This window comes from Notamacropus eugenii, chromosome X (assembly GCF_028372415.1).
Source record: "Notamacropus eugenii isolate mMacEug1 chromosome X, mMacEug1.pri_v2, whole genome shotgun sequence".
Taxonomy (NCBI): Eukaryota; Metazoa; Chordata; class Mammalia; order Diprotodontia; family Macropodidae; genus Notamacropus; species Notamacropus eugenii.
In genome coordinates this window covers 76,698,618-76,725,951 of record NC_092879.1, presented here as the reverse complement: position 1 = coordinate 76,725,951, position 27,334 = coordinate 76,698,618, and the positions used below count along the sequence as shown (strand labels likewise).

Sequence of the window (27,334 nt, the reverse complement as noted above, 5' to 3'; positions counted from 1 at the left end):
TTGGTGATATTGTATAGTGTGTGTATATATATGTGTGTGTGTGTGTATATATGTACATATATACAGTATATATGTGTATAGTACATATAGATATAGTATGCATATGTATAGTATATATGGTATAGTGTATATATAGTGTGTGTGTGTGTGTATATATATAGTATAGCTTGGTTTGTTACCACCGTAGGGAAACCAGGCAACATCTCCTAGTATAGGTGATTGCAAATTGTTTCTTAGATCCAGCCTTTATCCCCTTTATTAATGAGTTTGACCTGTAGATAGTCATTGGTGAGAGATAGAATTGAAGTGAGATAAGGAAACTGGTGACCTTACCGGGCCCTGCGCCGGCATAGGTCAAACCAAACCTCTGCTTTAAGTTAGTGAGAAACCGCAAGAAAAAAAGTCATATTATGGTCAGGGTGGATGATTCAGAAGTGTACTTTCAATTTCCGGGACTTTTAAAAGTGAGTGTGCATATTAAAGGTCCTCTGTGGATAGCTCTCAAAATTGTGGTGTTATTTGGTATCCCTTTTCCTCCCAGTTATGGGGAAGATATGACCATGTCTGCGTGCTTTTAGCTTTATTTTGCTTGCTCCTAGGTCAGGCACTTGTTTTTGTTTCCGTTTTTTGGAAAAGTATAGTTTCTCAATACTCTCAGATTTAATAATGCTATTGTCAGGAGTTGAATATATAAAATGACTTGTTAACTTTCTTTTGTGTCTAAGGTGAACAGGATGAAACTCTGACATGATTCAGACCATCTGGCAATGATTATTTCCCTTGAGTTATTTTCTTGTTGAATCTGAGCCCTTTAATTGGTTCATGTGGGAAAAAAAACGCATGACTCAAACCTATCTTTCATAAATGGTTAACTTGAACTGAGATTATTTTTTAGGAATACTAATAATCTACTGCCTTTTTGAAATGCAAGGTATGTGTCTTGTAAGATTAAATGTTTTTGCAAGATTCTTTTTTCATATTTTTGTTTAGGGCAGTTTTAGGATTTGCTTTGTCCACAACTGTCCTTTCATAGGTCTTTAGAACTCCTGGAAATGTCTCTTAATCCATGCAGACTGGCAACTCTTCTGAAACGTACACCCCAGGTCTCCTGACTCCAAGACCATTCCTCTATCCACTAAGATATGTTTCTCAGGACATTTAACCTTGTGATAATGCCAAAATGTACAAGTCAAAAATCATCTTGAAATTTAGTTCTCAGTACCAATTGCTAGGTTTGTAGGTGCTTCCTCTAAAAGGAATTAAAAGGTGAAAATAATGCTATGAACTCATTAAGAACAAAAATCTCATACATATAAACCATTCACTGATCTTATTCCTTTCCTTACCCAAACCTGGCTTTCTGTCTTTGGTTTTGGCAAGGGATTTAGGAATTCATGGGCTTTGGGAATGAGGGTGATTAATAAATTAGAGATAGAATTTGACAACAGTTAAAGGGTAATTTTGCACCTGGATTGAACAGTTGAGCTATGAAGAAATCTCTTGCAGTTTGAATAGCAGAAGCAATTGTATGGGCAACCTGCTATCTCCTAGTCAGTGCCATGCAATACTTTCCTGAAAAGCTTTTGGAAAAATGAATCATCATAAAGCAGATCTGTCGGTTCAGATTTTTTGTCTTTGATATTGTCACCCAGGTGGACAAAAGTTGTGAGAAGTGCCCACCGCTGTCTTAAGGTTAGTAAATACATAGTTAATATCTACTGAATTGAAGTGAAGCTGTTATTGTTATCCTGATCGCAAGGGAAAGGAATGGTGGCCCATAGAATATAATTTCCACTTACCAGATCTCCAGTTGTTCTTGCTGTTCTTGCTCTTATGATGATATTTCTTCAGCCCTTCTATGTAAATAGTGTGTCGTCCAGGAAGGAGCAGTGATTTTGTCAGTGTAGGGAACTCTGTGTGGGGATTTGTTCCATCAAGCAGATCAAAAACCATCTGTGATTTACTAGATAAGTCCCAGGGAGTTACTAAAAAGTGGTATAGAGTGCAGAAAGGACTGGACTTGAAGTCATGAGAACCTGGGTCCCATTCTTGCCTCTTGCCTCTGATGTGAGCTGCGTGCCCCTTATCAAATCATTGAGCCTCTCAGAGCTTCACTTTCTTCATCTGTAAATAAGAACTATTGTGAAGATCAAATAAGAAAATGTCTCTGTAAAGCACTATATAAATGTTAAATATTATGATTGCCCAAGACAGCCAGAGATCAAGTGCTTACTGACTTATACAATCTTGTGTAAATAGAAGTTTACAAAACAAGAAAATTTACACAGTGACAGTAACACAAAGGAAACATTATCATGACTCTGAAGCTTATCAATTAAAGAGACCAGTCTTGGCTTTGGAAGACTGATGGTAAATCTTGCTTCCTACCTCTTGGCAAAGTATGATGGAACAGAAGTGCAGAAAAGGACAGTCATATAGACCTGGCTACGGTAATGTTTTGTTTCACTTGACTCTACTTATGTTTATTACAAAGGAGAGCTTTTTAGGAAGGATTGGAGAGAATTGGTAGATGGTAATGGTGGTGCGAAAAAAGGAAAAGAACATCAGATTTTTTTTAAAATGCAGGAGAGTAGAAGGAAAGTTCAGAAGGAGGGAAGGGGAAGGAAATAAACATTTATGTAGCATTTACTATTTGTCAGGCACTGTGCTGAGCACTTTACAGATATCTTATTGGATCCTTACAAGAACCCTGTAAGCTAGATGCTGTTATTGTTCCTATTTTACAGATGAAGAAACTGAGGAAAAGAGGAGACAGGCAAACAGGGCGATTACTATTCTATTAAATGTATATAGTAGCTAACATTTCTGTAGCATTTACTGTGTCCCAGCCCCTATTCTAAGCCCATTCCAGATGTTATCTCACTTGTCCTCACAGCACTTCAGAGAGTTAGTTGCTTTTATTCTCCCCATTTTGCGTTGCATATGACTTGTCAACGGTCATACAGCTATTGAGGGCCTGAAGCTGAATTTGAACTCAGATCTTCCTGACTCTGGACTCTCTATGGACTGTGCCATCTAGCTGCTAATTCACTTTAATATACATTTAAAATATGTATAACAGAAGTTCAGTTTTATATGCCATCCTGTTCTGTGTATATTAAGTGATCATGTTGGTTGACATATAGATTCATATTTTAAAAGGGGGCAGCTGGGTGACAGAGTGGATAGACCTGCAGTCAGGAAGACCTAAGTTTGAAATTGACCTCTGACACTTACCTTTGTGACCCTGGGCAAGTCATTTCACCTCTGTTTGCTCTCACTTTCCTCATCTGTGAAAAGGGTAGAATAATAGCACCTCACTCCCAGAACTGTTATAAGGACCAAATGAGATAATAATCTGTATAGTTGTTAGCGATTATTGTTATTATTTTTAAGTCTGGAATGCTATTCCAGGGTCACATAGATAGCTAGTGTCAAAAGTGGATTTTGAACCTAGGTCTTCTTGAGTTGAAACTTAACACTCTTAATTGCCTTTCTGCCTCCAAATATATACATAAATACATGGGAGAAAGGTCACCAGGTCTTACTTGATCTCAGTTTATCAAGATAAGTTTTATAGGGACATAGATCAGAGAAAGCACACGTTGTACAGGAATGAATCTTTCAGAAAATTTGTAACCAGATCTAGACCACTGTTTACAAAGGGATCATCCATTGTGATAAAGAAATAACATTGATAGCTAGAATTATTTTTTTGTAATATTTGCTTCAGTTGGATTTTAACCTGACTGTATAGTATCTGTTGAAAGGAGTTGGAAAGAAGAGTGTATAAAAAGTACCTACAGTCTTTTGGCCTTTTGGTGTTGTCTTATCTGTGATAAGAGACTAGAGCAAACGTGGTATGCCTAAAAGGTAGGCCTTTGAGAAAGTGCTTTGATGCCATTTCGTTGCCCCATCAAGTTAGTCAGGTTTAGATTTGAAGTCTAGGAGGGAAGCTAGACCAGAGTCCTCTGGCTCTGTTTGGTAGAGAGCTCATTGTTAGCAGTAAATATTTGAATACGTGTGTTGCATGCCAAGTGTTGTAGAAAGAAGGAAGTATGAGTGAGGACCCTTCTTGCTGTAAATAGGTGTCAAACCAAGCTGGCCTTCACCATACCACCTTAAAATGTCATTGGGAAATGTTTGACAAAATTTAAAGAAAATATAACACAATGTAGATAATGGCAATTGATGGTTTTCTAGGGATCCATTTCTATTTGAGTTTGATACCACTGCTGTAAAAGTACGTCCAATCTAACTGAGGAGGCAGTATACCTACTTTTGTAAAGGTCTGTGTTCTTCCTTCATTTTCAAAGACCATGACTTGAGAGAAATGATGACATGACTTGCACTTGACTTTGTTTTGAGTTTAGGGAGGGCTGTGCAAGGTCACCAGCCTCAATTTCCCCTCCTGAGCCATCTGGATGCAGTGACCAGATATTCATCAGGATAACTGGAGAAGGCCCAGGATGCAGTGGGAGACTTTGGTCTATTTAGGTACTCAGAGTGAGGAAAGGCCTTTTGAAGAAGTAATCAGGGAATGGCCCTGTAATGAGCAAAAGAAAAAAAAATTAGTAAATCAAGCTGGGAGGGAAAGAGCAACAGTTATTATTGATAATCCCTCTGAAGGCAGGAGGGTCCCAAAAAGAGGCATGTGCGGTGTATGGTCTTCAGAGTGCACTGGGTTTAAGTTTTTGGGAAAGACAAGAGAGAAAGAGAGAGAGAGATGGAGGGTGGGGGAGGCAAGGGAGTAGAAAGGTGGGGGAAGAATGACATGACTTGCACTTGACTTTGTTTTGAGTGAGGGAGGGCGACAAAGAGACCTGCGAGTAGACAGACTGAGCTGCCTGAATGGAGACTCAGCTCATCCACTCCCTTCTGTTTCCCCCCACCCTCTTCCTTCTCTCCAAAGGAAGGTATGTTTGGATGGCCAGAGGATGCCCAGTTAACTTGGGGTTTACAGACCAGATCCTTCCTTCCCTCTCTCCCTTCCTCCTTCCCTCCCTCTCTCCTTCCCTCCCTCTCTCCCTCCCTCCCTCCTTCCTTCCTTCCTTCCTTCCCTCCCTCCCTTCCTTCCTCCCTTCCTCCCTTCCTTCTTTCCCCAAAACCTTAAACCCAGTGCACTCTGAAGCCCATACATTATACAACAACAGGTCCTTGCCCAAACTTGACTTGTAAACAGTGACAATATAAGAAGGCATATGCTAAGTACTACCAGACTGGTGTTGACTGAGTGCCCTCAGACTTTCAAAGACCTGGAAAATGATAGCTGTTTAATAAACATTTGTTGATTGGTTGAAGGAAAGAGAAATATCTGCTAAGAACTAGACTAGTACCATTGGCTCATTTTATAGTCACTCAGACAGCTAAAAGAGAACATTACTGCAATCTCACATAACATTGCCTAGCATGCTGAAAATGGCGTGGTATTTGTATAACGATACTTTGTCATTTAAAATCACATAGCAATTCTACCAAGTGAATGTAGGAATAACTGAGACTTTTAGGGAAAGATAAATATATTAGAATGTGGTTTGGGGGAATAATATTAATACTTGGCCTAGCGAGTGGGATATCAGATTTTATAAGAAATATTAAATGGTACACTCATGGGACTGCTGTGCAATTCTGAATCTGGAATCAAGGTTTATATGTAGTGTCATTTCATTAACATAAGCATGAATGTACACCCATCTATACATCAACTGTCAGTCATTTATAACTGATCTAACAAAATCTCATGTGAAATATCCTCTGTTGAGCAATTAACAGATTAGGGAAACTATCATACACACATGAATTCAAGCATATAAATTATTAATGATCATAGTTTGGAAATATTAATCATAATGATAGCATTGGCTTGCACCTGATTACTGTTGATTTTTGCTGTCTTATGCCTTTGAACCCATACCATAACCAAGAGAAAGAATTCACTATAGAAGAAGGAGGTGAACCCCAGTGTGAATGGGTCATTTGAGGAGCTTCTGCAGAGCTCTGCATGTTTTTACCTACCCTTTCCAAGTCATCAAGGAAGTCTGTGCTTTTCCCACACAATTTCAGTGATAGGTAAAAAGGACTAAATTTGCATTGGAATAAGGACATTTTGTAAACCCCTGGAAAAGAGAACCATGCAGTATAAAATTAATTACAAAATTAACACATGAAGAAAAAATAGTTATGTTTAATGCTGAGTGACAATATAATAGAACAAAATATTTCTTTCATCATGTTAAACTTAAAATACATTCTAATGAGTGAAGAAAAAAAAACCCAACACACTCCCATGGTAGGGGATGACTTTAATAGTATTATATTGTAGATATGACTAATTTTTAGATGATGAAGTAGGAGAATTATTTAGCCGAATCTTCCTAGGCAAAGTATCTAAGCAGAACTGATTTTTAATGATAATTTACAAACAGTATATATTTGATGATATTACAGTTCAGTGGTAAAGAGAGTTTGACATTAAATTATCTTAATCTAATTTTATTTGCCAAGCCATAATGATTTAGGAAATACTGTTATTCAGAAACCCAGGGGGTTATTTATCAACTTTAATATTCAAGGAATTAAATATTATGGCTATTTCTCAATTCAGTGGCCCAATTTTAAAATATTTGTTAAATACTGAAACTTGTTCAGTGACTCTAGGTTTTAATATTGTACCAGTGTTTTTTCTTAATCACTTGAAAATTGTTTACGGATGCTGTATAATAATTATATTAATATTGTGCACATTGATACTAAAGAAGAATCCATTGAACAAGCCAATAATTTATTTTCATTCATGAGGATGTGGCCAGGTGTAGGAAGTGGAGTAGGAAGGGCAAAGAGAGGAGCTGGTTTAAAGAATCTCCCTTCTCCTTAACTTCATTTGTAAACATTTTACTACTTAGATGGATATCCTTTTTTGACATTATGACAAGGAAAGAAATCTGTTCATGCTGTAGTTGAAAAACTTAAAAAGTAATGGTGTACTTGTAGCCTGTTCAATTAGAGTTGGGCAGTTATATTTTAGTGGAAAGGGTTTGGGTTTTGTTTTGGTGGTGGTTGGCTTTGGTAAATTTTTAAACAAGAGGTTTTTTAGATTAAAATTTGAGATGAGTACAACAAGAAATATTAAGTGGATTGGTAAAGAATACTTCTGATACCTTATTTGGCACCTTTTGCAGAGCATTTCTTAGTTAATTCAGTACGGAAGTTAAAATTTGAGTCTGGATAATAAGAATAGTTGGCCTAAATCTAACATCATCCTGGTTCTTTTGTTCAGTAATGATTCTCTCCTCAGTTCTCCTTATCCTTCCCTCTCTCTAAACTTCTAGCTTATCTCCACACAAGGAGACAAATTCAGGAAATAAGAGGAAAAAGGAAGTAAAGATGTATACATGAAACCTCTTTTCCCTACTTATATGTGCAACTTCTGGGGCAGCTAAGTGGTGCAGTGGATAGAGCATCAGTGCAGGAGTCAGGAGGACCTGAGTTCAAATCTCACCTCAGACACTTGACACTCACTAGCTGTGTGACCTTGGGCAAGTCACTTAACCCCAATTGCCTCATCCTGGATCGTCTCCAGTCATTCTGATGAATATCTGGTCACTGGATCCAGAGGGCTCTGGAGAGGTGAGGCTGGTGACCTGCACAGCCCTCCCTCACTCAAAACAAAGTCAAGTGCAAAGTCATGTCATTATTTCTCTGATGGGATGGTCTTCTTCAGCAACGAAGGACTAACACACTACACTGCTATGTACAACTTGTATGGAAACTGGTAGGACTAAGTTGTATCAAGAGCATTGTTAGAGGCATTCTACCATTTTCCTACCATGTTGATTTATTCTGAAACCCATTCTCATTTACTATTCCTTTTCTTCCCCTTTCCTGCTACCTGTCAGTGATATTCAGCATTTCTTAGGCCTTCTTTTGGCACTGGACATTACTGAGATTACTAATTCTTACCTTATTAGGTTCCTATAATTTCTTTTCACTTGATAATACCCTTTCTACATCAGAAATGGGGAAGTAAGAATGAATTTTCTAGCAGAGTAATCAGTGTAACGAAATTCCACTTCAAGAATCAGGTTGACCATTCCATTTAAAAAGCCTGTTGACCAGCAGGGCTTCTCTGCACTCAAGGAATGTGCTAGCTACTAGTGGCTCTGATCCCTTTAAAGCACTTAAAAGAGGTTAAGACAGATAGCCCCATTGGGGCACCCACTATAGTTCTGTCTACTCTATCACTCAACAAAGCAAAGCAGGGAGTCTGTCCTCAAAGGGTCTTAATCCAATTTAGGGACAGAAGCATTATGTGCCTTGCTAGTCCAAGTTTTTGGCCTCCCAGGGGACCATTCTGACTTGAGTCCACTACACATTTATGTTACATAACCTCAACTGGGCCCCCAATGCTGCTAGGCAATCCTATGTATAGCTCCCTTATCAGCTCACTGTCCCACTTTCCACAGCAGCTCTTCCAGACATTTTCATCTTTCATCAAACCTCCCATGGCTTCCTTTCCTTCTACTTCTAGAGCCGAGAACCTTGACTCATATTTTATGGAGAAAACTGAATGCATTCACTATGAACTCCCTCTTCTCCCCTCCTTTACCCGTGTCTCACAGGATGAAATGGCCTTACTCCTTATCAAGGCTAACCCCTCTCCTTGTTTAAGCAGTCTCATTCCATCCCATGCCCTCCAATGGATTGCTGCTCTGTCATCCCCATTCTCACTTATTTTCAATCTCTTCCTCTCTACTGGCTCATTTCCTAATTGTCTCCCCTATCCTGAAAAAAGCTTTCCTAGATCTTTCCATCCCTGCTACCTGTGGTCCTATATTTCTCCTGCCCTTTGTAGCTAACCTTCTCAAGAAGGTCATCTACAATTAATTGCCCACACTTTCTCTTCACTTTTCTGAAACTGTTATAATCTGGGTCCTGAACTGTCAAAGCTACTCTCTCCAAAGTTACTAATGATCACTTAGTTGCCAAATCCAGTGGTCATTTCTCAATCCTCATCTTACTTGATCTCTTTGCAGTCTTTGACATAATTGATCCGCCTTTCCTTGATAATCTCTTCTTTCTAGGTTTTCCACTCATCCCTCTCTCTTGGTTCTCTTACCTATCTGACTGCTTCTTGTATTTCCTTTGCTGAATCTTCTTCCAGATTTTGCCCTCTAACTACTGGTGTCTGTCAGGGTTCTGTCCTAGGCCCTCTTCTCTTCTCCTACTATTCTATTTCAATTGGTGATCTCATTGGCTTCTGTGGATTTAATTACCTTCTCTATGTTGATTCTCAGTTCTATCTCTCCTCCCTCAGTTTCTCTCTGGTCTTACATCTCTGACTGTCTTTCTGACATCTTAAACTAGATATCCAGTAGATATCCAAAACTTAATATCTAAAACAGAACTCATGATCTTTTCCTCAAACCCTCCCTCCACATACCTTCAGTATTACTGTAGAAGGCAATACCATCCTCCTGGTCCCTCAGACTCACCATGTAGGGGGTCATGGTGGACTCCCTGATGACTCACAACCACCCCCCATCCAAGCTATTTTGAAGGCCTGTTTCACCTTTGTAACATCCCTCAAATATTCCCCCTTCTCTCTTCTGATGTGGCACTCTGATGCAGGTCTTTATTGCCTTGATTATAACAGTAGCCTGCTGGTGGGTCAGTCTGCTTCATCTCTCCCCACTCCAGGCCATCTTCCATTTGGCCACTAATGGGATTTTCCTAAAGCACAGGTCTTATCAGGTCGCAGCTACTCAGCAGGCACCAGTGGCTCCCTCTTGCCTCCAGGAGCAAATACAAAATATTGTTTGGCATTCAAAGCCCTTCATAATTTAGCCCCTTTTACTTTTCCAGTCTTCTTATTCCTTACTCTTTGACACATACTCTTCACTCCACTGACATTGGCTTTCTGGCTGTTAATTGAACAAGTCCCTCCATCTCTGGATTCTCAGCATTCTCTCTGGCTGTCTCCAATGCCTGGAATGCCCTCCCTCCTCTACTATGACTGCTGACCTCCCTGACTACCTTTAAATTCCAGCTAAAATCCCACCCTCTACAGGAAGCCTTTCCCAACCCCTCTTAATTCTAGTGTCTTCCCTCTGTTAATTATTTCCAGCGTATCTTGTCTATAGCTTGCTTCGTATGTATTTATTTGCATGTTGTCACTCCCATTAGACTGTAAGCTCCGTGAGGGCAGGGATGTCATTGGCCTCTTTTTGTATTCCTAGCAGTGCTTATTTAGCACAGTACCTGGCACATAGTAGATGCTTAGTAAATATTTATCAATTGACAAGTCTGTTTCCTCTATCAGAAGAACTACTTGGCTGAGAGTGAGGGTGTCTAGATTGTGTTCCAAGTCATTGAAGCTCTTTATCCTGCCTGGCTCACAAGTTTGAAAGTCATTGAGATGACAGCCGAGAAGCAGAAGCTCTACTGGGCAGGTCTGGTAGCATCCTGTTTATTGGGTGGTCAGACTTCTGAGACCTGAAATCATTCAGGACAGGACCTTGAGCAATTCCCCTCTCTAGGCTTCAGTTCCTCCTCTGTAAAACCAAAGAGTTGGCCTACAAAGGTAAAGCCTAGAATGCCCTCCCTCTTCCTCTTAGCCTCCTGGCTCCCTTCAAATCTCAGCTGAAGTTCTACCTTCTACAAGAAGTCTTTTTTTACCTTAATGTCTTCCTTCAGCGATTACTACCCCTCTACCCTGTCTATAGTTTGTTTATACATGGTTATTTGCATGTTGTCTCCCCCATTAGACTGACCTTGAGAATAGGGATTCCTTTTTTGTTTTGCCTTTATATCCCTAGCATTTAACACAGTGACTGGAACTTAGGAAATGCTTTTATTGACTTGCCTTGACTTGACTTCTAGCTTTAATAGTCTGTGGTTGGAGTAAAGTCAGGGAGTCAGAAAGAGAAGAAAAAAATCTCCGCATTCTTGTAATAAAACCTGGTGCCTTAATGCCCATGTACTTTAATCTGTCAGAGAATTCCTCAGGCCACCATTTCGAGCTTATTGACTTTCACTTTATACACAATTCTAACAACCTTTCTTATTTGATTTCTCAGATCACATTGCCATTGGAAGGAGGAGTTACCAAGGCAGGCCTAGAGACAGCTGACAGCTTGACGTCAAAGGAAAAGATAAAAAATTACTATAATGCAGTGTAGCATATTAAGTGATGGTGGTAATGATGACTCAGGGTCATCAAGCAAAGGTTAAACTTTGCTCAGTACACCCTGTTTTAAGGAATCAAGGAAGTAGAATATATTGAGGGAATACTTTGATTTAAAATGGCCTTTAAAAATGATACTTGTAAAGGATATGCTTCAGTTATCTGGAAAATTCAGTTCATGGAAGACCTCATTCCCTGGGAATGGGAGATAAATGAGATGTTTCTGTAGTAGAAGCTATAGTAGAAAGCCAATGAATGAGTAGAAAAATGACTTTTGATAAATAGAATTTCACTCTATAACCTAGGAGGGAGGAAACACCACTAGTCTGTATACAGAAGGTTATCTGCATAGCCCAGACAGCCACAGTGCTAATATTTTCCCGGAAATCAATCATAGGCCTGCAAACAGAAACCAAAGGATCCTATCTGACTGAAAAGCTAGCTTTTACACTTGGATACTTTATACACACATGGTTTTGGATTCTCTCACTGACACTATTGAAATCAGCTTCCTTCACAGAAGTACTTACTATGTCATAGCAAAAATAAAAAAACAAACTTTGCTACTGTTAAAATTGCAACAACTCACAGCTACTAAATGGGGCTAGTTAACCAACCCTTTGTCTTTTATCTAGTTGTTCTTGCTATGCATTTTGGAACATTTCATGATAGGTTTCTTAACTCCTAGATTAGTTTTCTATTCAGGAAAATTGTGCTGCTTTTACTACACTTCATAATAGGTTAACTTTCTCCCTCATCTGCTAATGAAAAATTTGTTTTAGTAAACAACTGACTTCAGTGGACCAAGAGAATCTGGCCAAAAACCCTTCTTGAAGGGCCTAGAGTTTAGAATGGAACATGTTTCAGTGTTGCTTTTTCCCTCTCACAGTGACCCAGAGCTTGTGGAAATAGCCAGAATTTTCCTGTTTGCCTAAATGCTTTTATAACCAAGATGCCTATTCTTAAAATCTAGGCTAAGTAAATTTAGGATTACCCCTCTTAAATGGTTAGAGTCAGCTGGACCATTTTTCTTTCTTAAAGTGATGTTTGTTTTGGCTCTGGGATTGCTCAGATTGTTTATCTACATGCAGGAGAAAGAAGAACTCTGATGATAAGAGTATGGCTGCCTGGCCCAGCTGCATTTGATTTAATCAATATTCCCATTATACTATATTTTGCTAATCGTTGTTACATTCTGTGAAGTAGTTAGAATATTTTTGCTGCCAACCAAGGTCAATTCCTTTGGAGACCAAATTCATTATGATCCTTGAAACTGTAATTCCTAAGTCTATTCAAGAGCATGAAGTATTAAAATGCTTGATAAAACCCCAGCACTCTAAAGAGAAAATGACTCCTCTCCAGCAGGCAGGACCTTAGCAATAATCTGATTATGCTAATAAATGGATTATCTGATCATAGGGCTACTGTTGAAAAACAAACACTGAAGAATTGGCTTACTTTTCACTTTTGAGTACTTAGTACAGGTAGGCACCCTTGAATTTTCAACACAGGCTATTAATTAGTAATGAGATTCTTTCAGATAAATACCTATTGTGGCATAGTCAAAATGGGGGAAACCCACTTATGATATAATACCTCGCAGGTAGGTACTCAACATAAAATACTTACATTGGCTTTGCTATTAGTTTCTACAATTATATACAAGTTTTAGTTCTTTTGAAAGGATACAAAGAATTCCATGCCTTTTGAATGATTTTAAGATAGAAAGTAACAGATTGGATATTGTTGGATGCCTGTTCAACAGGTTTGTGTAAATCTTGGGGTAGAATAAAGCCTTGAGGAATTTAAGAAGGGAAGAAACTCCAGGCCTTCCATATCCTTACAAAGATGGCATTCCCATTCATAAGTGTATCTTGGCTATAAATTAGAAAAAAAGATCAGTGGGGGAAGATGGAACAAGGAGAAAAATCATAATAGGTTGGAATGCTTTGTAGCTTTGATTTGACTGTTTCTCTAATGTGTAAAATGGATGGTAGTTGAAATCATTGGCAAAGGCTTACAAATTCCAAGATTGAACTCTTGAGAGATTTACTCTGTTACTTCTGGCATTAAAGCAAGTCCAGTTAAATGGTTTGAGAACAAGGGGTCACCTCTATGCTGTAATGAGACTTTGGCTTGGGGCTGGAATATAAAATGGTCATCAAAAGTATTTATACAATAGTTGGTAAATGATAATTATAAAACATTTTTAAAGAAATTTACTTAAGTATTTAAATAGCAAATTGATACCACTTGTTGACATTCTTCTTATAGATAAATTCAGATGTTTTTGGTAGCTAGCAACAAGGTGGGATTATAAGGTCTGCTTTCCATGGCAAAATTTTCTTTCTAAAACAGTGATAGTGAAAAAAGCGTTAAGGTAGAAGTCTAGAGACCTATTTTCCATCCCCATCTCTGCTCTTGATTAGCTTGGTGACCTTGGACAAGTCACTTAAACTCTTTATTTCCCAGTGTTGCTCATCTGTAAGGTGAACTAGAGATCTAACACTAAGAAGAAAATTTGCCCTTATGGGTCTCACTGAGATTTGATATGATGGAACCTCTAACTATAATATGGTTCTGCACACTTAAGAGGAACAGAATAGGTGAATGGTAAGGGAGGAAATCAGAGTAGCCCTATGCATGTGAGAAAATTTAGAAACTTGAAGGGAAGGACATTTAGATATGTTTATCAGCCATATACTGTAGACCCGTGGTGTCATACTCATATAGAAACAGATCTCTATAATAGATTCATGTTGACTTAGAACATTACAAACTAACATTGTCTAGGTTGTATTGTATTTTTATTTATTTTGTTAAACATTTCCTGGTTATATTTTAATCTGGTTCCAGTACACTCTGCTGAAAATTTGACACATCTGGTATAGAATGCTTAGACTGAAAGAAAAAAAAAAGGTGGGTAAGGAGTTCAGGAAATAAATCACATGTATGGCACAGGGGAATGAAATAGTATATATGGGTGACTTGAATTGTGTAAACCTCTGGGGCAATCTCCATGCCAAAAGAAGAGTAACTAATGATTTCTTGGCTCACCTTGCACTCTTCAGGTTAGTAGAGGAACCAGTGAAGGCTGCTGAGCTGAGAAGAATAGAAACTTTGGGGAAAAGTGACATTTCCGTCTTAGAATTTTGTAATATAGGAGAGGAAAATTGGGCATATGCTGACATTCACTGTAGATTGTAGGGATCAGGGTAGGAAGAAAGGAAGGAAACAGGCATCTGTTAAGTACCTGCTATGTGCCATGTTTTGTTTTAAGCCCTTTACAAATATTATCTCATTTCATCCTCACAAGAACCTTGGGAGGTAGGTGCTCTTACTATTCCCATTTTACAGATGAGGAAACTGAGGCAGGCAGCGATTAAGTGACATGCTCAGGTCCCACAGCTAGCATGTGTCTGAGGCCAAATTTGAACTCGGGTCTTCTTGATTCTAGGCCTAGCACTCTAGCCACTATACCACCCAGGGACTGAACTTGATTTCATTGGTATAGGTGTCTCCTGAATGACAAAACTCCCTTTACCAATACAGGTTGGCAATGTCTCTACAACTTGAGTTCAGAAGTAGGACAAGATAGGATCTTGTAGACTGAAATTCAACAGGGGGACTTGGCTGAAGAGGAATGGAAAACTCACAACAACAAAATATAGAGAAGTGGATATAGCATGATCCTCCAAGATTAGCATAAAGGAGTAAGTTGAGGCAGATTGCACACCTATTAGATGTTCTGGAGAGGGGCTTTTTGTTTGTGTGTGCTAGACTAGATTCCCTCAGAGATTCCTTCCTATGCTGAATTTCTGTCTTAACTCTGTGTCCTCAGGGTCTGGTGTAATACCTTGTAGAGTAGCTGCTTAATAAATGTCAGTTGAATTGAATGATTTGTAAAGACTTCGTCAAATTCCCATGGATTGTTAATATATATTAATTTGAGTGAAATTTTATCACTAGTTACTAAGTGGTCTGCCATTCAGTTATGATGAGAATTAAACTGAGGTAACTTCCGTAGTGCACATATGTCTTTATATATTGAAATGGTTAATATATCTTCCCAAAATGCAGTGTTTACTTCTAGGGAGAGCTGAATTGAAAATACCTAGTTGAATAGGAAGTTTATAATCTTTACCAGATAATAATTTTGTTCTCTCTTGGAAAACCAAAAGTATGTTGCCTGTCTTTTGAGTGTGAAGAGGGAGAAAACAAAATTTCATATTATTAAAAATCATTATTTCCTTTAGAAAATAAAATCTTTCCTATTCTGGAATTTAAACTAAGAAATGTGATCTTTTTTCCTGTTTTTTGTTTTGTACTTCATTGTAAACAGCACACTAACATGTATCTGCCATATGTAATTGGCACATTTTGAATGCCAAGGCCATCATATCTTGAGCTCTTTGAAGTGATTTCTCTGGGCTTGCACTTGGTAATACACATGCTCCTTTGCCTGGCGGGCCTCCTGGGAACAATGCCTTTTTTAAGAGCCTTAATATATATGTTTTAGAACACCTGTTTAACCTGAAGTTTGCTGCCAAAGAGCTTAATAGGAATGCCAAAAAATGTGATAAAGAAGAAAAAGCTGAAAAGACCAAGATTAAAAAGGTGAGTATAACTTTTAAATTTTACACATGTAGCTCATGTGAATGGTGAAATGAATTGAATTGTTATGGGAATGTTATTAATGCTGTTTGTCTTTTCATCAGTCATTTCCCACCCTTCTCCCATCTAGATTGAATCTTACCTTGGTACAAAGAAAAACAAGTAAGCAAAAGCAGGTGACACAGAGGTTACGGGTGGCAGTGAATATGATATTTTGTCCTCTCTGCTATGGAGGAGCTGTGTGACATCATCTCATTTTTGGGACCTTTACTGTTGTTGTTTTTTCCATTACCAAATTTTCAACTCCCTTTAATGATTGAGTTTTTATAGTCATCATATGTTCTTTCTTGGTTGTACTTTCCTTGTTCTGCATCATCCGTTCATTCAACTCTGCCCACATTTCTCTGAATTCTTCCTACTCATCTCTTACAGTACTATAATTACCATTATACAATAGTTTTTTTTTTTAACTATTCCCAAAGTGATGAACATCTACTTTATTTCCAATTTTTTGATACTACAGAGCATTCCTACAACTGTTTTTGCATTTATTGACCCTTTTCTTTGAGGATTCCAAATGAAAATCACATGGTTAGAATACTTCACTACTGCAACAGTTTATCCGCATGCCTGTATTCTTGTAGATATTCCAGCATTGACTGTTCTGTAGGTTTTCATTTCTGCCAATTTCCATATTGTGAAGTGAAACTTTGGTTGATAAAATGTTCGTTTCTCTTACTATTTGTGATTTGTAGCATGTTTTCTTGAAGTCATTATTTTCCATTCTTCTTTTGAAAAGTATTCATAATAATAAAAATGTAGATTATAAACTCAAGAGTTTTTACTAAACTCTCACCCAGCCTCTTGGCCAAGACAATAAAAGATGGTAGTAGTCAGTATTTGAGGAGTGAGTTGTGGAGAAATAAGCATACAAGTAAACCTAGTGGTTCAGCAATTCTGGAAGGAAATGTGAAGCTAAGAGAGTGACTAAAACATCAATATTCGTGGACCAAGAGGTCTCATGCGTTGACATACACCCCAAAGAGGGAATATCAAAAAGAGAAAGACTTATAGCAGCACTTTTTTAGTAGCAAAGAATGGGAAACGAAGTAGATGCTGATCGGTTAGGAGATGACTAAACAAATTATAGTACATGAATGAAAAGAATATTACTGCTCCATAAGAAACAGTGAATAAAGAATGGAAAGAAACATAGGAAGACTTCTATGAATCTATGCAAAGTGAGCCAGGCAGTGTACACAATGACTACTACATTATGGGAAATGGCAAGAAGAACAAGCAGAGGGAAATAAAATGCTGGGCAATTCTAGTGACCATATTTGACTCCAAAGAAGAGAAGAGAAAATGTGCCTCATCTCCTAGGGAGAGGTTGGGGGACTATGGGTGTGGAATATTGTGTATACTTCCAGGCTCAGCTGATTCATTGGGTTAGTTTTGCAGAACTACTTTTCTTGTATCTTTTTTACTCCTTATGAAGAATGATTGCCAAGATGTGGAGGAAATGGGGAGACATATTTGGACATGAATACTATGTAAAAACATAACATTTTTTTAAAACTTCATATCTTTTGACTACTTCTGTTGATGAAGGGCTCTTGCCATTATAAAATCGTGTCAGTTCTGAGGTTAATACCTTTTCTGAAAGACATAGGCAAGTATTTTATACAAGAATCCATTTCCTCCCTGGCCTTCTACACCTCTTCAGTGCCACAGTTGATACATTTGAAAACAACCTACCTTGTCCAAGATATTTGCCCTTGGCTTTTCTTGGCATTCTTTATGTTATAACTCTTCAAAATTAGTGTACTAGATGTTACCCTATTGGCACTATCCATCACTAATCCAGTGTTAGCTGTGCTCAATTGTTTGTTTAGGAGATATTAAATAATTACACCCACCTTTGGTTGGAGAATAAGCCACTGTCAGTGTGTTGGGCTTACCTGGGATGATGGTAGGAGAATCAGATTTAGAAAAGGGAAACTTTGCAAAGTGATGAATTTGAAGCACATTTTTCACATACCTTTGTTGAGTTAGGGTTTTCTTCTTTCAAACAAAACAAGAACCAAGTTTACTTTTTGATCAGAGGGTAAGCATGGAGAAGTCTTTTTAATAAGCATGTGTGTGTGTGTTGAACCAAAGGGCTTAAACCAGTGTTTCATTGAAATGAACTAGGAAATTTCATTATGTCAGTCCACAGATCTGGTGGTAATAGAAAAATGAAGTGTAGTCTCTGTGTTTGTATACAATTGAATTCCTCTTTGGAGTAGGCTGATCCCTCTGAGACCTAGGTGAATATCTAAGGTGCTGCATTGTTGTTCTGTTACCTTCTCCTACTCATCTGATATTAAACATGGCTTTCCCCCCAATTTCATCTGTTCTCCTCTACCTCTAGCATCTGTTTTAGTACTATATGTGAGGCAGTATGATAATGAAATCTTAGGCAGCATCAAAAGAAGTCTAGTGCTTTGAACTAGAGAAGTAATTGCCCTTTCTTCAGACCACATCTAGACTATTGTGGTCAGTTCTGGGCCCATTTTCAGGAGGATGTTGCTAATCTGGAGAAGGCCAAAGGAGACTAAATAACCAGGATGATGAAGAGCCTTGTGATGATGTCATCTGTGGATCATTTGTAGAAACGGTGTTTAGTTTGGAGAAGAGACAAGCTAAGGGAAACATGGCAACTGCGTTCAAGTATTTGAAGGACTATCATGTTAAAAAGGACTTAGCCTTGTTTTGCTTGGCTTTAGAGGGCAGAACCAGGTAGCAGCAGGTGCAATTTGCAGAGAAACTACTTTTAGGCCAGATGTCAGGAAAAAGTTCCTATGTTGGAACCATGCTGAAATGGAATCATTGGGCTCCAGAAATCATGCCTTCTTCATTAGGGGGCTTCGAGCAGAGATGGGGGACCCCTTGGCAGATATGTTGTAGAGGGATTCCTTGTTCAGATTTGGGTTAGCTTAGACCAGGAGTGGGCAACCTGTGGCCTTCTAGGTCCTCAGGTATGGTCTTTTGACTGAGTTCAAGTTTTACAGAACAGATTCTTTAATTAAGGGGATTTGTTCTGTGAAGTTCCCCAACCCTGGCTTAGATGCTAGGCTGATAGGTTTCAGGCTGGAAGAATCTTCGAAATCATCTATTTTAACTCCTTCATTTTATATTTGAGAAACTTGCCAGGTAGTAAGTATCAGAGGTAAGATTTAGACAAACAAAAAAAGGATTAAAACCTAGATTTAAATATAGATTATCTGGGTCCTGGATCCTTTCCTTCATTCCTTGGTTCCTTACAAATTTGAGATTATGTGATTACCTTCTTACAGATTGTCCAGAGTGACTGCTTCTGCATTCTGTGGTCTCTGCGTGTTCTATCTAAGACCTCCTGCTGTTTCTTTCCAGATTTCTCTGGTTGCTCTCAGCATGCCATCTTCCCTGATAGGATTGTGAAATAGAAGGTATAGCTTCCTGGCTGCCATCTTAGGGAACCCGGGGACTATTGGAACAGTAGCTCCTGGTGCTAAAACCTTCCCTGCCTTCATGGGCTTGGGAACTCACTAATACCCAGCACTGACTAGGCACACTGATTGTACAATCAGGAAGAGGTGAGAATATTAGTGGTACTTAGGGATTTTTTCAAAGTCTTTTTCTTTCTTTTCTTTGTCATTTTAGATAAGTATGTAAGATGCTTTAAGTGGAGCTTTGTAACCACAAGACCTGTAGTTTCGAATGATGTTTTCTGAAATAGTTTAATATTCCCAAAATGCTTTCTTCACAACTACCCTGTAGAGGTATATGTATTGCAGATATTTCTCTCTGTAAGGAGAATTGAGCCTTACTCAGTAAAATGAAGTGATTTTTGCCCCTGGTCCTATAAAAAGTGTTGAGACTCAAACCCAAGTCTCCTGACTCTCAAGTCTAGTTCTCTTTGCTCTTATCACACAATTTTTCTCTTACCCCCTAACAGTTGACAATATTAGTCAAAAGTTGCTAACCTTTAAAAAAGTTCCCTTTTAAATACAGATTCTCTGTCAGTTTTGGATAGTTGTTTTCTGTTCACAGGCAGCTAGGTGGTATAGCGGAGAGAGCACCAAGCCTGGAGTCAGAGCTGAGTTCAAATCTGGCCTCAGATACTTAGAAGCTGTGTAACACCAGACAAATCACTAAATTCAGTTTGCCACAGTTTCCTCCTCTGTAAAATGAATTAGCAAGAAAACCCCAAATGGGGTCACGAAGAGCTGAACACAACTGAAAAATGACTGAACAACAGTCTCTGTTCTTAGGATTTGTATTTTGTTATATGTGCCTTGACTTTCCCATAGCTACCTTTCTCTCGTTTTCCAATAGGCCATTCAGAAGGGCAATACAGAAGTTGCACGAATACATGCTGAAAATGCAATTCGTCAGAAAAACCAAGCAATTAATTTCTTGAGAATGAGTGCCCGAGTGGATGCTGTGGCAGCTAGAGTTCAGACAGCTGTGACGATGGGCAAGGTGAGGACGGTTGGTGTTGGCAAGGTGCTGAAAACTCTTGGTGCACCGTTCTTAAGCCAACTGGGAGTTTTAGCATACCTTGGTTCTTTATTTTCATATTGTAACCAGAGTCTATTTGAGAATATTTAGTATTGTATCGTTATAACCTTGAGATTTTCTTTCCTCAGAAATGAGTGGGAAGGAAGAAAACTGGAAATTAAGGGCTACTATTGGAACACTATTTCATACTAGTTATTTCTAATATTTCTCTCATAGTCTTGGCAATGTATTGCTTTGCAAGGACCAGTTTAAATAAGCATGGAGAGTCAAGCTGGCCACTGTAATGAATTGTTTTGCCATAGCAAGTCATCAAAACAGTAGAAAATGACTTCTTGTGCAGGGATGGCAACAGAGTGGCAGAAAGGAGGTCTCAGAGGGTACTAAGAATCACAGAGTTTTTAAAAGACAGTCTATGCATTTAGGTTGTTATAAAAGTGTGTGTACTTCTCATTCATTAAAAAAAGGAGGCCTAAGTTACACATAGGCTTTTGGGGCATCGTGTAGTGAAGTGCTAATACCCTGAGTACTAATACTCATAAAACAGGTATGTCCCAGTGAATGGAGCCAGATTTGGAAGCAGAGAAACCTCCATTTAAGTCTTGCCTCTAACAGACTGGCTATGTAACTTTGGGCAAGCCATTTAAGTTCTCAGGGCCCTCATGTAGCTCTTAAGTTTCCTCGTATTAATGAAGTCACAGGCCTGTCCCTTCCCCCCTTCCCCTTTCCTTTTTCCCATTCCCTCCCAGAAAAACCCACCTTGTCCAATTCATTTGAACTAACACTGCAGGAACTGAGTCATATTGGTTTTAACATTCTTGCTATAAATGGAGCCAGAAGAGTTAAGGAAGTTGCAGCTAAATGAGAGGAGGCCTCATAGGCTGTTCTTGAAGAGGCAAATAAAATGATTTCATTTTATATTCAAAGGAACATTGTGGTAACGGTCCAGAATGTACTAAAGACAAATGTGATAACAAAAGGAGTGAGGTAGGGGGGCAAGAAGGAACTGGTAATGGTATGCGATGTGCTGGGGTCATGCAACAAAGGTTTTGAAAAATTCATCTGATGAGATTGAATGTAATATAGAACAGAAGTGCCAGATATGTAGCCCCAGAGGAACCAAATCAGATGTAAATGTAATTGGGAAATATTTAACTACATAAGGAAAAAATATACATAATGTTAATAAGTGGCTTTCTAGTTCAAAATGCATCCTGTAAGAATCTTCAGTATGGTTTGGTTTTGAGTTTGACATCACTGCTCTACATCTTTCAAATCCATCCCCTTCTCTCCACTCAGATGGCCCTAAACCGAATTGAGGTTCTCATCACTACCAGTGTGGACTATTGTAGTATAGCCTCCTTAACTGAGCTCCTTGGTTTATTTCCCCTTTCTCATCCATATTTTCCCAAGCCACAAATCACTCCCTCATATAAAAATCTTTTGTAGTTGCGCTCTTATTTCTAGGATAAAATATGGAGTCCTCAATCTGTGCATTTAAAAGGAGGCAAAATAATCTGTAACCTAAATTGTTAGAACATTTGCAGAAATTGGATGACTGGTTTCACTGTGGATTGGTTAACTCATTGTTTCTTACTCTGTTAATAGGTAACTAAATCAATGGCAGGTGTAGTTAAATCTATGGATGCTACATTGAGGAGCATGAACCTTGAGAAGGTAAAGAATTTAGTCTTTTGATATTTTAATTCTATTTCTAGTTCATGTGTTTTTCCCCTGGTCATATCTCTCTTTCCCACTCTCTGTAGATATCTGCCTTAATGGACAAGTTTGAGCACCAGTTTGAAACATTAGACGTTCAGACACAGCAAATGGAAGACACTATGAGCAGCACTACAACCCTAACAACTCCACAAGTAAGCAGCACAGTGACTGTGCCAGGGCCCTCTCAGGTCCCCACCTTCCAGCTATTACCTTCTACACCCCAAACTCTCCCTTCTTCCTAACTTCCCCATTAGTATTCCAAGTCACCCAGGCATGCAAACAAGGTGTCATCCTCCTCAAACCCTCCCACCTTTCCAGACTTGTTAAACTTTAGACCCCCATCTTACTCACCCTACACCCACTGATTCTGCAATCCACTAACTCTGGCCTCTTTGCTGTAAGCAAGACTCAGCTCCCAGAATTTTCTCTGACTGTTCCTCCTCCCTGGAATGCCCTACCCCATCATCTGAGTTCCCTAGCTTCCCTGATATCCTTTAAGACGCAGCTAAAATCTCACCTCTGCAAGAAGCCTTTCCCAATCTCCCTTAATGTTAGCACTTTTCCTATCTTAATTATTTCCATTTTCCCCTGTACTACGCTTTATTGTGCATAGTTGTTTTGTTTCTTCACTTATAATGAGCTCCTTGAGGGAAGGGGCTGTCCTTTCCCATTCTTTGTATCCCGGTGCTTAGCACAGTATATGGTCCATCATCGGCCCTTAATAAGTTTATATTAGCTGACTGACCAAAACGTATAGTCAATTACAGGCCCGATTCTGCTTCAGAAAATTCACATTGTTTCTAGTCTAATTGCTTGGATAAAGAGCAGCCACATCAAAGAAATAGAGTCTTGCAAATCAATTTGCCTGTAGGTGAACCACAAACAAAATGTTGTGAGATTCAGAATATCCAAATAGAGAATTTTTTTCTTTATTTTTTAAACAAAAATTGCCTTTTTAAAAATAGTTGTGCTGAAATAATAGAGTAGTGAAACCTGATACCCTCAGTATTATTTTTTTCTGCATTTTATTTTTAATCAGAAAGAGGCAAATAAGAAGCAAGCTTTATGTTTGGAGGTTCTTTTTAAATAAAAATAGAGGATATTCCTATCAGCCTTTTGTCTTATATCCATGTCTTAGACTAAAATCACAATTCATTTTCAGAATGGGACAGCATGGTATAATAGACAGGGTCTAGAACTGGGAATCAAGAGTTCTAGTTTTGTCTCTGCCTCCATAGTCTTGGGCAAGACGCTTTTTCTCCCTGGACCTCTTAATTCATCTTTAAAATGAAGAGAGTTAACTTTAGCTAATGTCTCAGGCCCCTTCCAGCTCAAACATTTTATAGAAAGAAGACCCTTGTACAGGATCCCATATCACTAGAGAGGCTGAAATATATCCAGTAGACTGGACAGGAAAGTGAACTCATTTTATCTTTTAGAAATGATTTTTCAACTGTGTATCCTAACTCTCCCCTTCCATTGTGATCCTGGACAAGTGATTTAACTTCCATGGGCCTCAGTTCCCTTATCTCTGAATTGAGGCTGGACTAGATGATCTCTAAGGTCCCTCTTTTTCTCCCCCTCTAAGATTCTAATGGTCTTAAATTTAATACAAAATTGTTGATGGATGATTAATTGAACTAATAAAAATACCTGTTTGTTGAAAATTCTCATTTGGTAAATGTTTTAACTTATTTTAATTTTATTCTTCTGTATATTAAAAATTAACACTTGAACCAATTGGCAATCAAGTTGCAACAGAGTTTAAAAACTCTTTTGTTCCAGAAAAGTTGGTTTTTAGTAAAAGATATAACTTGGAAAACAAGAGGCCATCTAAAATAAGATGTCAAAATGTAGCCAAGGTTGCTTGTATGTATAGTTGTATTTTCAGGTTTCTCAAATTACCATTAAGGGAAATGATATGGCTCCCCCTGGTGGCAGAAGTTAAATAATGCCTTCAAAATGGAAGGCTTGCTTTGAAAATTATGAATGACAGTCCACCTTAAAGGTAGATATGACTAGAATAAAGAAACAGCCATAAATACTACTGAAAAAGCAGTATTTTTTTTTCTTCTAGAACCAAGTAGATATGCTCCTTCAAGAAATGGCAGATGAAGCCGGGTAAGTATGAGCTATTTAATAGCATTAAAATTAAATCAAGAGTCAGGTAAAACTATCCACAGAGAATATTTCTATGACTCCTATTTTCATGAAAATGGTAAATTGCATAAAAGTCAGGATAGAACATTTGTATTTGCATTTGAGACTACATCTGAATGATTACTTAGAGCTTGACATAATTCAGTGTTCTTATAAACCTGGTTTTGTTTGTTTGTTTTTCTAATTACAGCCTTGATCTCAACATGGAGCTCCCACAGGGTCAGACTGGTTCTGTTGGCACAAGTGTTGCTTCAGCAGAACAGGTAAATAAATACTGGATTGTAGCTTGATTGAATTCAGCTTGAATTATATCTAAGACCTTTAGGAAATGTAGAAATGCATGTACTTCATTTTCATCAGTGTGGTGTCATGTGACAGTTAAGTAAAGCAGGCCTTTGTCTCCTTTCCAAAGTCCTCCCACACTTCATTTGCATGTATATTTGAAATCTAGATTGAATTTGTTCCTAATGGTCTGTCTGCATCTGGCCTGTTAACATTCTCTAGCTCTTATAAAAATTCTCTTAAGAAGGAACTTTTAACCTTTTTTGTGTCATGGTTCCCTTGGGCAGACTGGTGAAGCCTGTGGATCCTTTCTCAGAATAATGTTTTTAAATATATAAAACCAAATATATATGATTACAAAGGAAACCAATTATATTAAAATAAAGTTTTATTTTTTAACCCATCCAAGTTTATAGAACCTCTCCCCCTCCTGAATTCTCTGCAAGGATTCCCTTGGAAGTCCATGGACCCCAGGAGAATAGTTCCATCTTAAAGTATCATTCAACAAGCATTTATTAATCAATCAACATTTGTTAAGTACCTCCTCACACTGTGCTAAGCACTGGATAAAGTATGTCTTTAATGTTTACCTTATATCTATATCATACTCATTGTGGACACACGGTTTTAAATATTATTTAAAATGTGAGCTATTTGCAGTAGTGTATGTGGTTTTATGCCTGTAAGATTCTTCATGTGACTTAGTGATTTACAAATTTGCCTCCTCCAGGATGAATTATCACAGAGACTTGCCCGCCTCCGTGATCAAGTGTAACACAAAGAACTTGATGCTGCTGTTCACTCCACTTACTTCTGAAACCTCCTGTGTGTATCTGTGTGCCTGTGTGTGTGTGTGTGTGTGTGTGTGTGTGTGTGTGTGTGTGTGTGTGTGTAGATATCTATGGAATACTCTTGGTAGAATAAGATGCTTTGGGCTTGTAGTTCTTTACAAATATGATAAGAAGTTTGAGGGAGCTGTCATTCTTAACGGGACTTTTTAATTCTGAACAGTAGAGGTTGAAATATGAAAGACAGCTTTTATAAGTCTGGATTGAGACTAGAGTTTAACTCATTCTTTTTGAAACATCTTTTAAACATTGAGTTGAAATTCTAGTACCACAATACTTCATCTCCTGTTTAGAATTACTTAAGTTGAAACATTTTAAATCCCATGTTCTTTTTATCTCCACAGAACTGAGATTTTTTTTAAGTAGGAATGGAATAGGGCAAGGGAATCTCTCTCTCTCTCTCTCTCTCTCTCTCTCTCTCTCTTTCTCTCTTTCTCTTTCTCTCTCTTTCTCTTTCTCTTTCTCTTCCTCTTCCTTCCTTCCTCCCTCCCTCCCTCCCTCTCTCTTTCTCTTTCTCTCTGTCTTTCATTTGCTCACATAGCCCAATACACATCATTCCCCATTTTGGGATGAACAGTACTGTGTGCATGTTGGTCTGCTTTTAGTCTATATTCATATTTTAAGCTTAGATTACCATAAGCATTTTCACACTATGTTCTGACTTTTATTGTCTGTGTGTATGTGTATGTGTGTGTTCTCTAAAATCTTCATGAAATAATCATTTTCACCCATAATCACCTGGAAAAAAATGACACATTACTTCATTTGCTGGAAAGATTAAGACTCATTCGCATTTGCTATTTGCCAGATCTGGTGGTTAACTCATAGTCATATTTGGACTTCCATACTTCTCTCTCCAATGAAATGATAAAATTGAGAAAGTATCTTGTCCAATTTTTATTAGCCAATATTTTTATGTTAATTTACATGGAACTCTTATCATGCACATTCCCAGGGACTATTGATGATTCCTTTGAGGAAAACTCTGACCTGTTGTTTTGTTTTAAATAGGAATTTCGAAAACAAAGAAATCAGTAGTGTTATTTTTGAAACTAAACGTGTTAGTCCAGTATGTCTTAAAGCAGCACCTCATTACTCATTGGAAATCTTAGGTGGATTGGGAGATTTTAATTTTGGCCATACAAGCAACATAAACACTCATCTAGATATGTGGAAGTTAAAATGGTTTGAGGGTATTCGGGGTAGTAGTGGGAGGAGACTGAGTCACTGAATTTTGTTGCCCAGGTGTCCATTCAGCCTCTTAGAATGGCCGGTTTAGTTTATTAAAATGTGCAATTTTAACGTGTAGCTATGATGTTTTAATTTAGTAGTCACAAAATGGTGGCCAAACAGTGAGTTATTAATGCATTGTAGCAAGTATACAAAAGGAGGTTGAATGAGTACAGTGATTGGGGGGGGGGGGCGGCGATTTATCCCCCTAATGAAAGATTTCCCCATAAAAGAATTACATTGCTGTTCTTTTGTTTTTTCCAAATAAGAAGGTTTTATTGAGGAATGATTCTCCCTGTTGTGAGTCACGAAGGCATTCGAAGTGCAATTACAAGAACATTTTGCCAGACCTTTCTTAGCCAAGTGTTACCCATTCATCCAAAGTATTCTCCACTGTGAATGAGAGTGTGTTTGAATGAAAAAGATATGAACAAGTAAATGCAATGAGAAATAGCCGTGTTGTTTGTTGAGCACTAGGTCCTGTGTATACAAGTTTCTTGGTGTATGACTAGGATGTCTCTGTCTCTATGTGGACAGCCTGCATTTTGTTAAATGAGTGATGCTTTTTTTCTCTGTATGAAAGTGGTTGGTGTGTTTGTTTCTATTGAAATATTCTAGGGAGCCAGAGAAGAGAATTCTCACAGACCGAAATGCCTATGAAGTAGAAACTCTCCTTATTTTCCATTGTTGAAGTATGTAACTTGTTCTTTTGACTTGGATAAAAAGATTATAATTAAAAATCTGTTAACTTGTG

The 27,334-nt window shown here is 38.2% G+C and overlaps 2 protein-coding genes across 2 annotated transcripts in view; one reads left to right on the top strand and one right to left on the bottom strand.

Annotated features, from left to right (window-relative positions):
* The window catches only part of TENT5D (terminal nucleotidyltransferase 5D), an 85,107-nt gene extending 83,180 nt beyond the window's left edge, over positions 1-1,927 (bottom strand). Inside the window, exon 1 of the mRNA XM_072626307.1 lies at positions 1,800-1,927. The gene's annotated coding sequence lies outside the window, so the exon portion shown is untranslated. The remainder of the gene's footprint in view (positions 1-1,799) is intronic.
* Positions 1-27,334, top strand: part of LOC140515547 (charged multivesicular body protein 1B2) — a 28,612-nt gene extending 1,278 nt beyond the window's left edge. Inside the window, exons 2-8 of the mRNA XM_072626311.1 lie at positions 15,702-15,799; positions 20,156-20,302; positions 21,947-22,015; positions 22,105-22,212; positions 24,138-24,181; positions 24,411-24,483; positions 25,233-27,334. Of these exons, the coding sequence (XP_072482412.1) occupies positions 15,702-15,799; positions 20,156-20,302; positions 21,947-22,015; positions 22,105-22,212; positions 24,138-24,181; positions 24,411-24,483; positions 25,233-25,277 (584 nt within the window). The 3' untranslated portion in view covers positions 25,278-27,334. The remainder of the gene's footprint in view (positions 1-15,701; positions 15,800-20,155; positions 20,303-21,946; positions 22,016-22,104; positions 22,213-24,137; positions 24,182-24,410; positions 24,484-25,232) is intronic.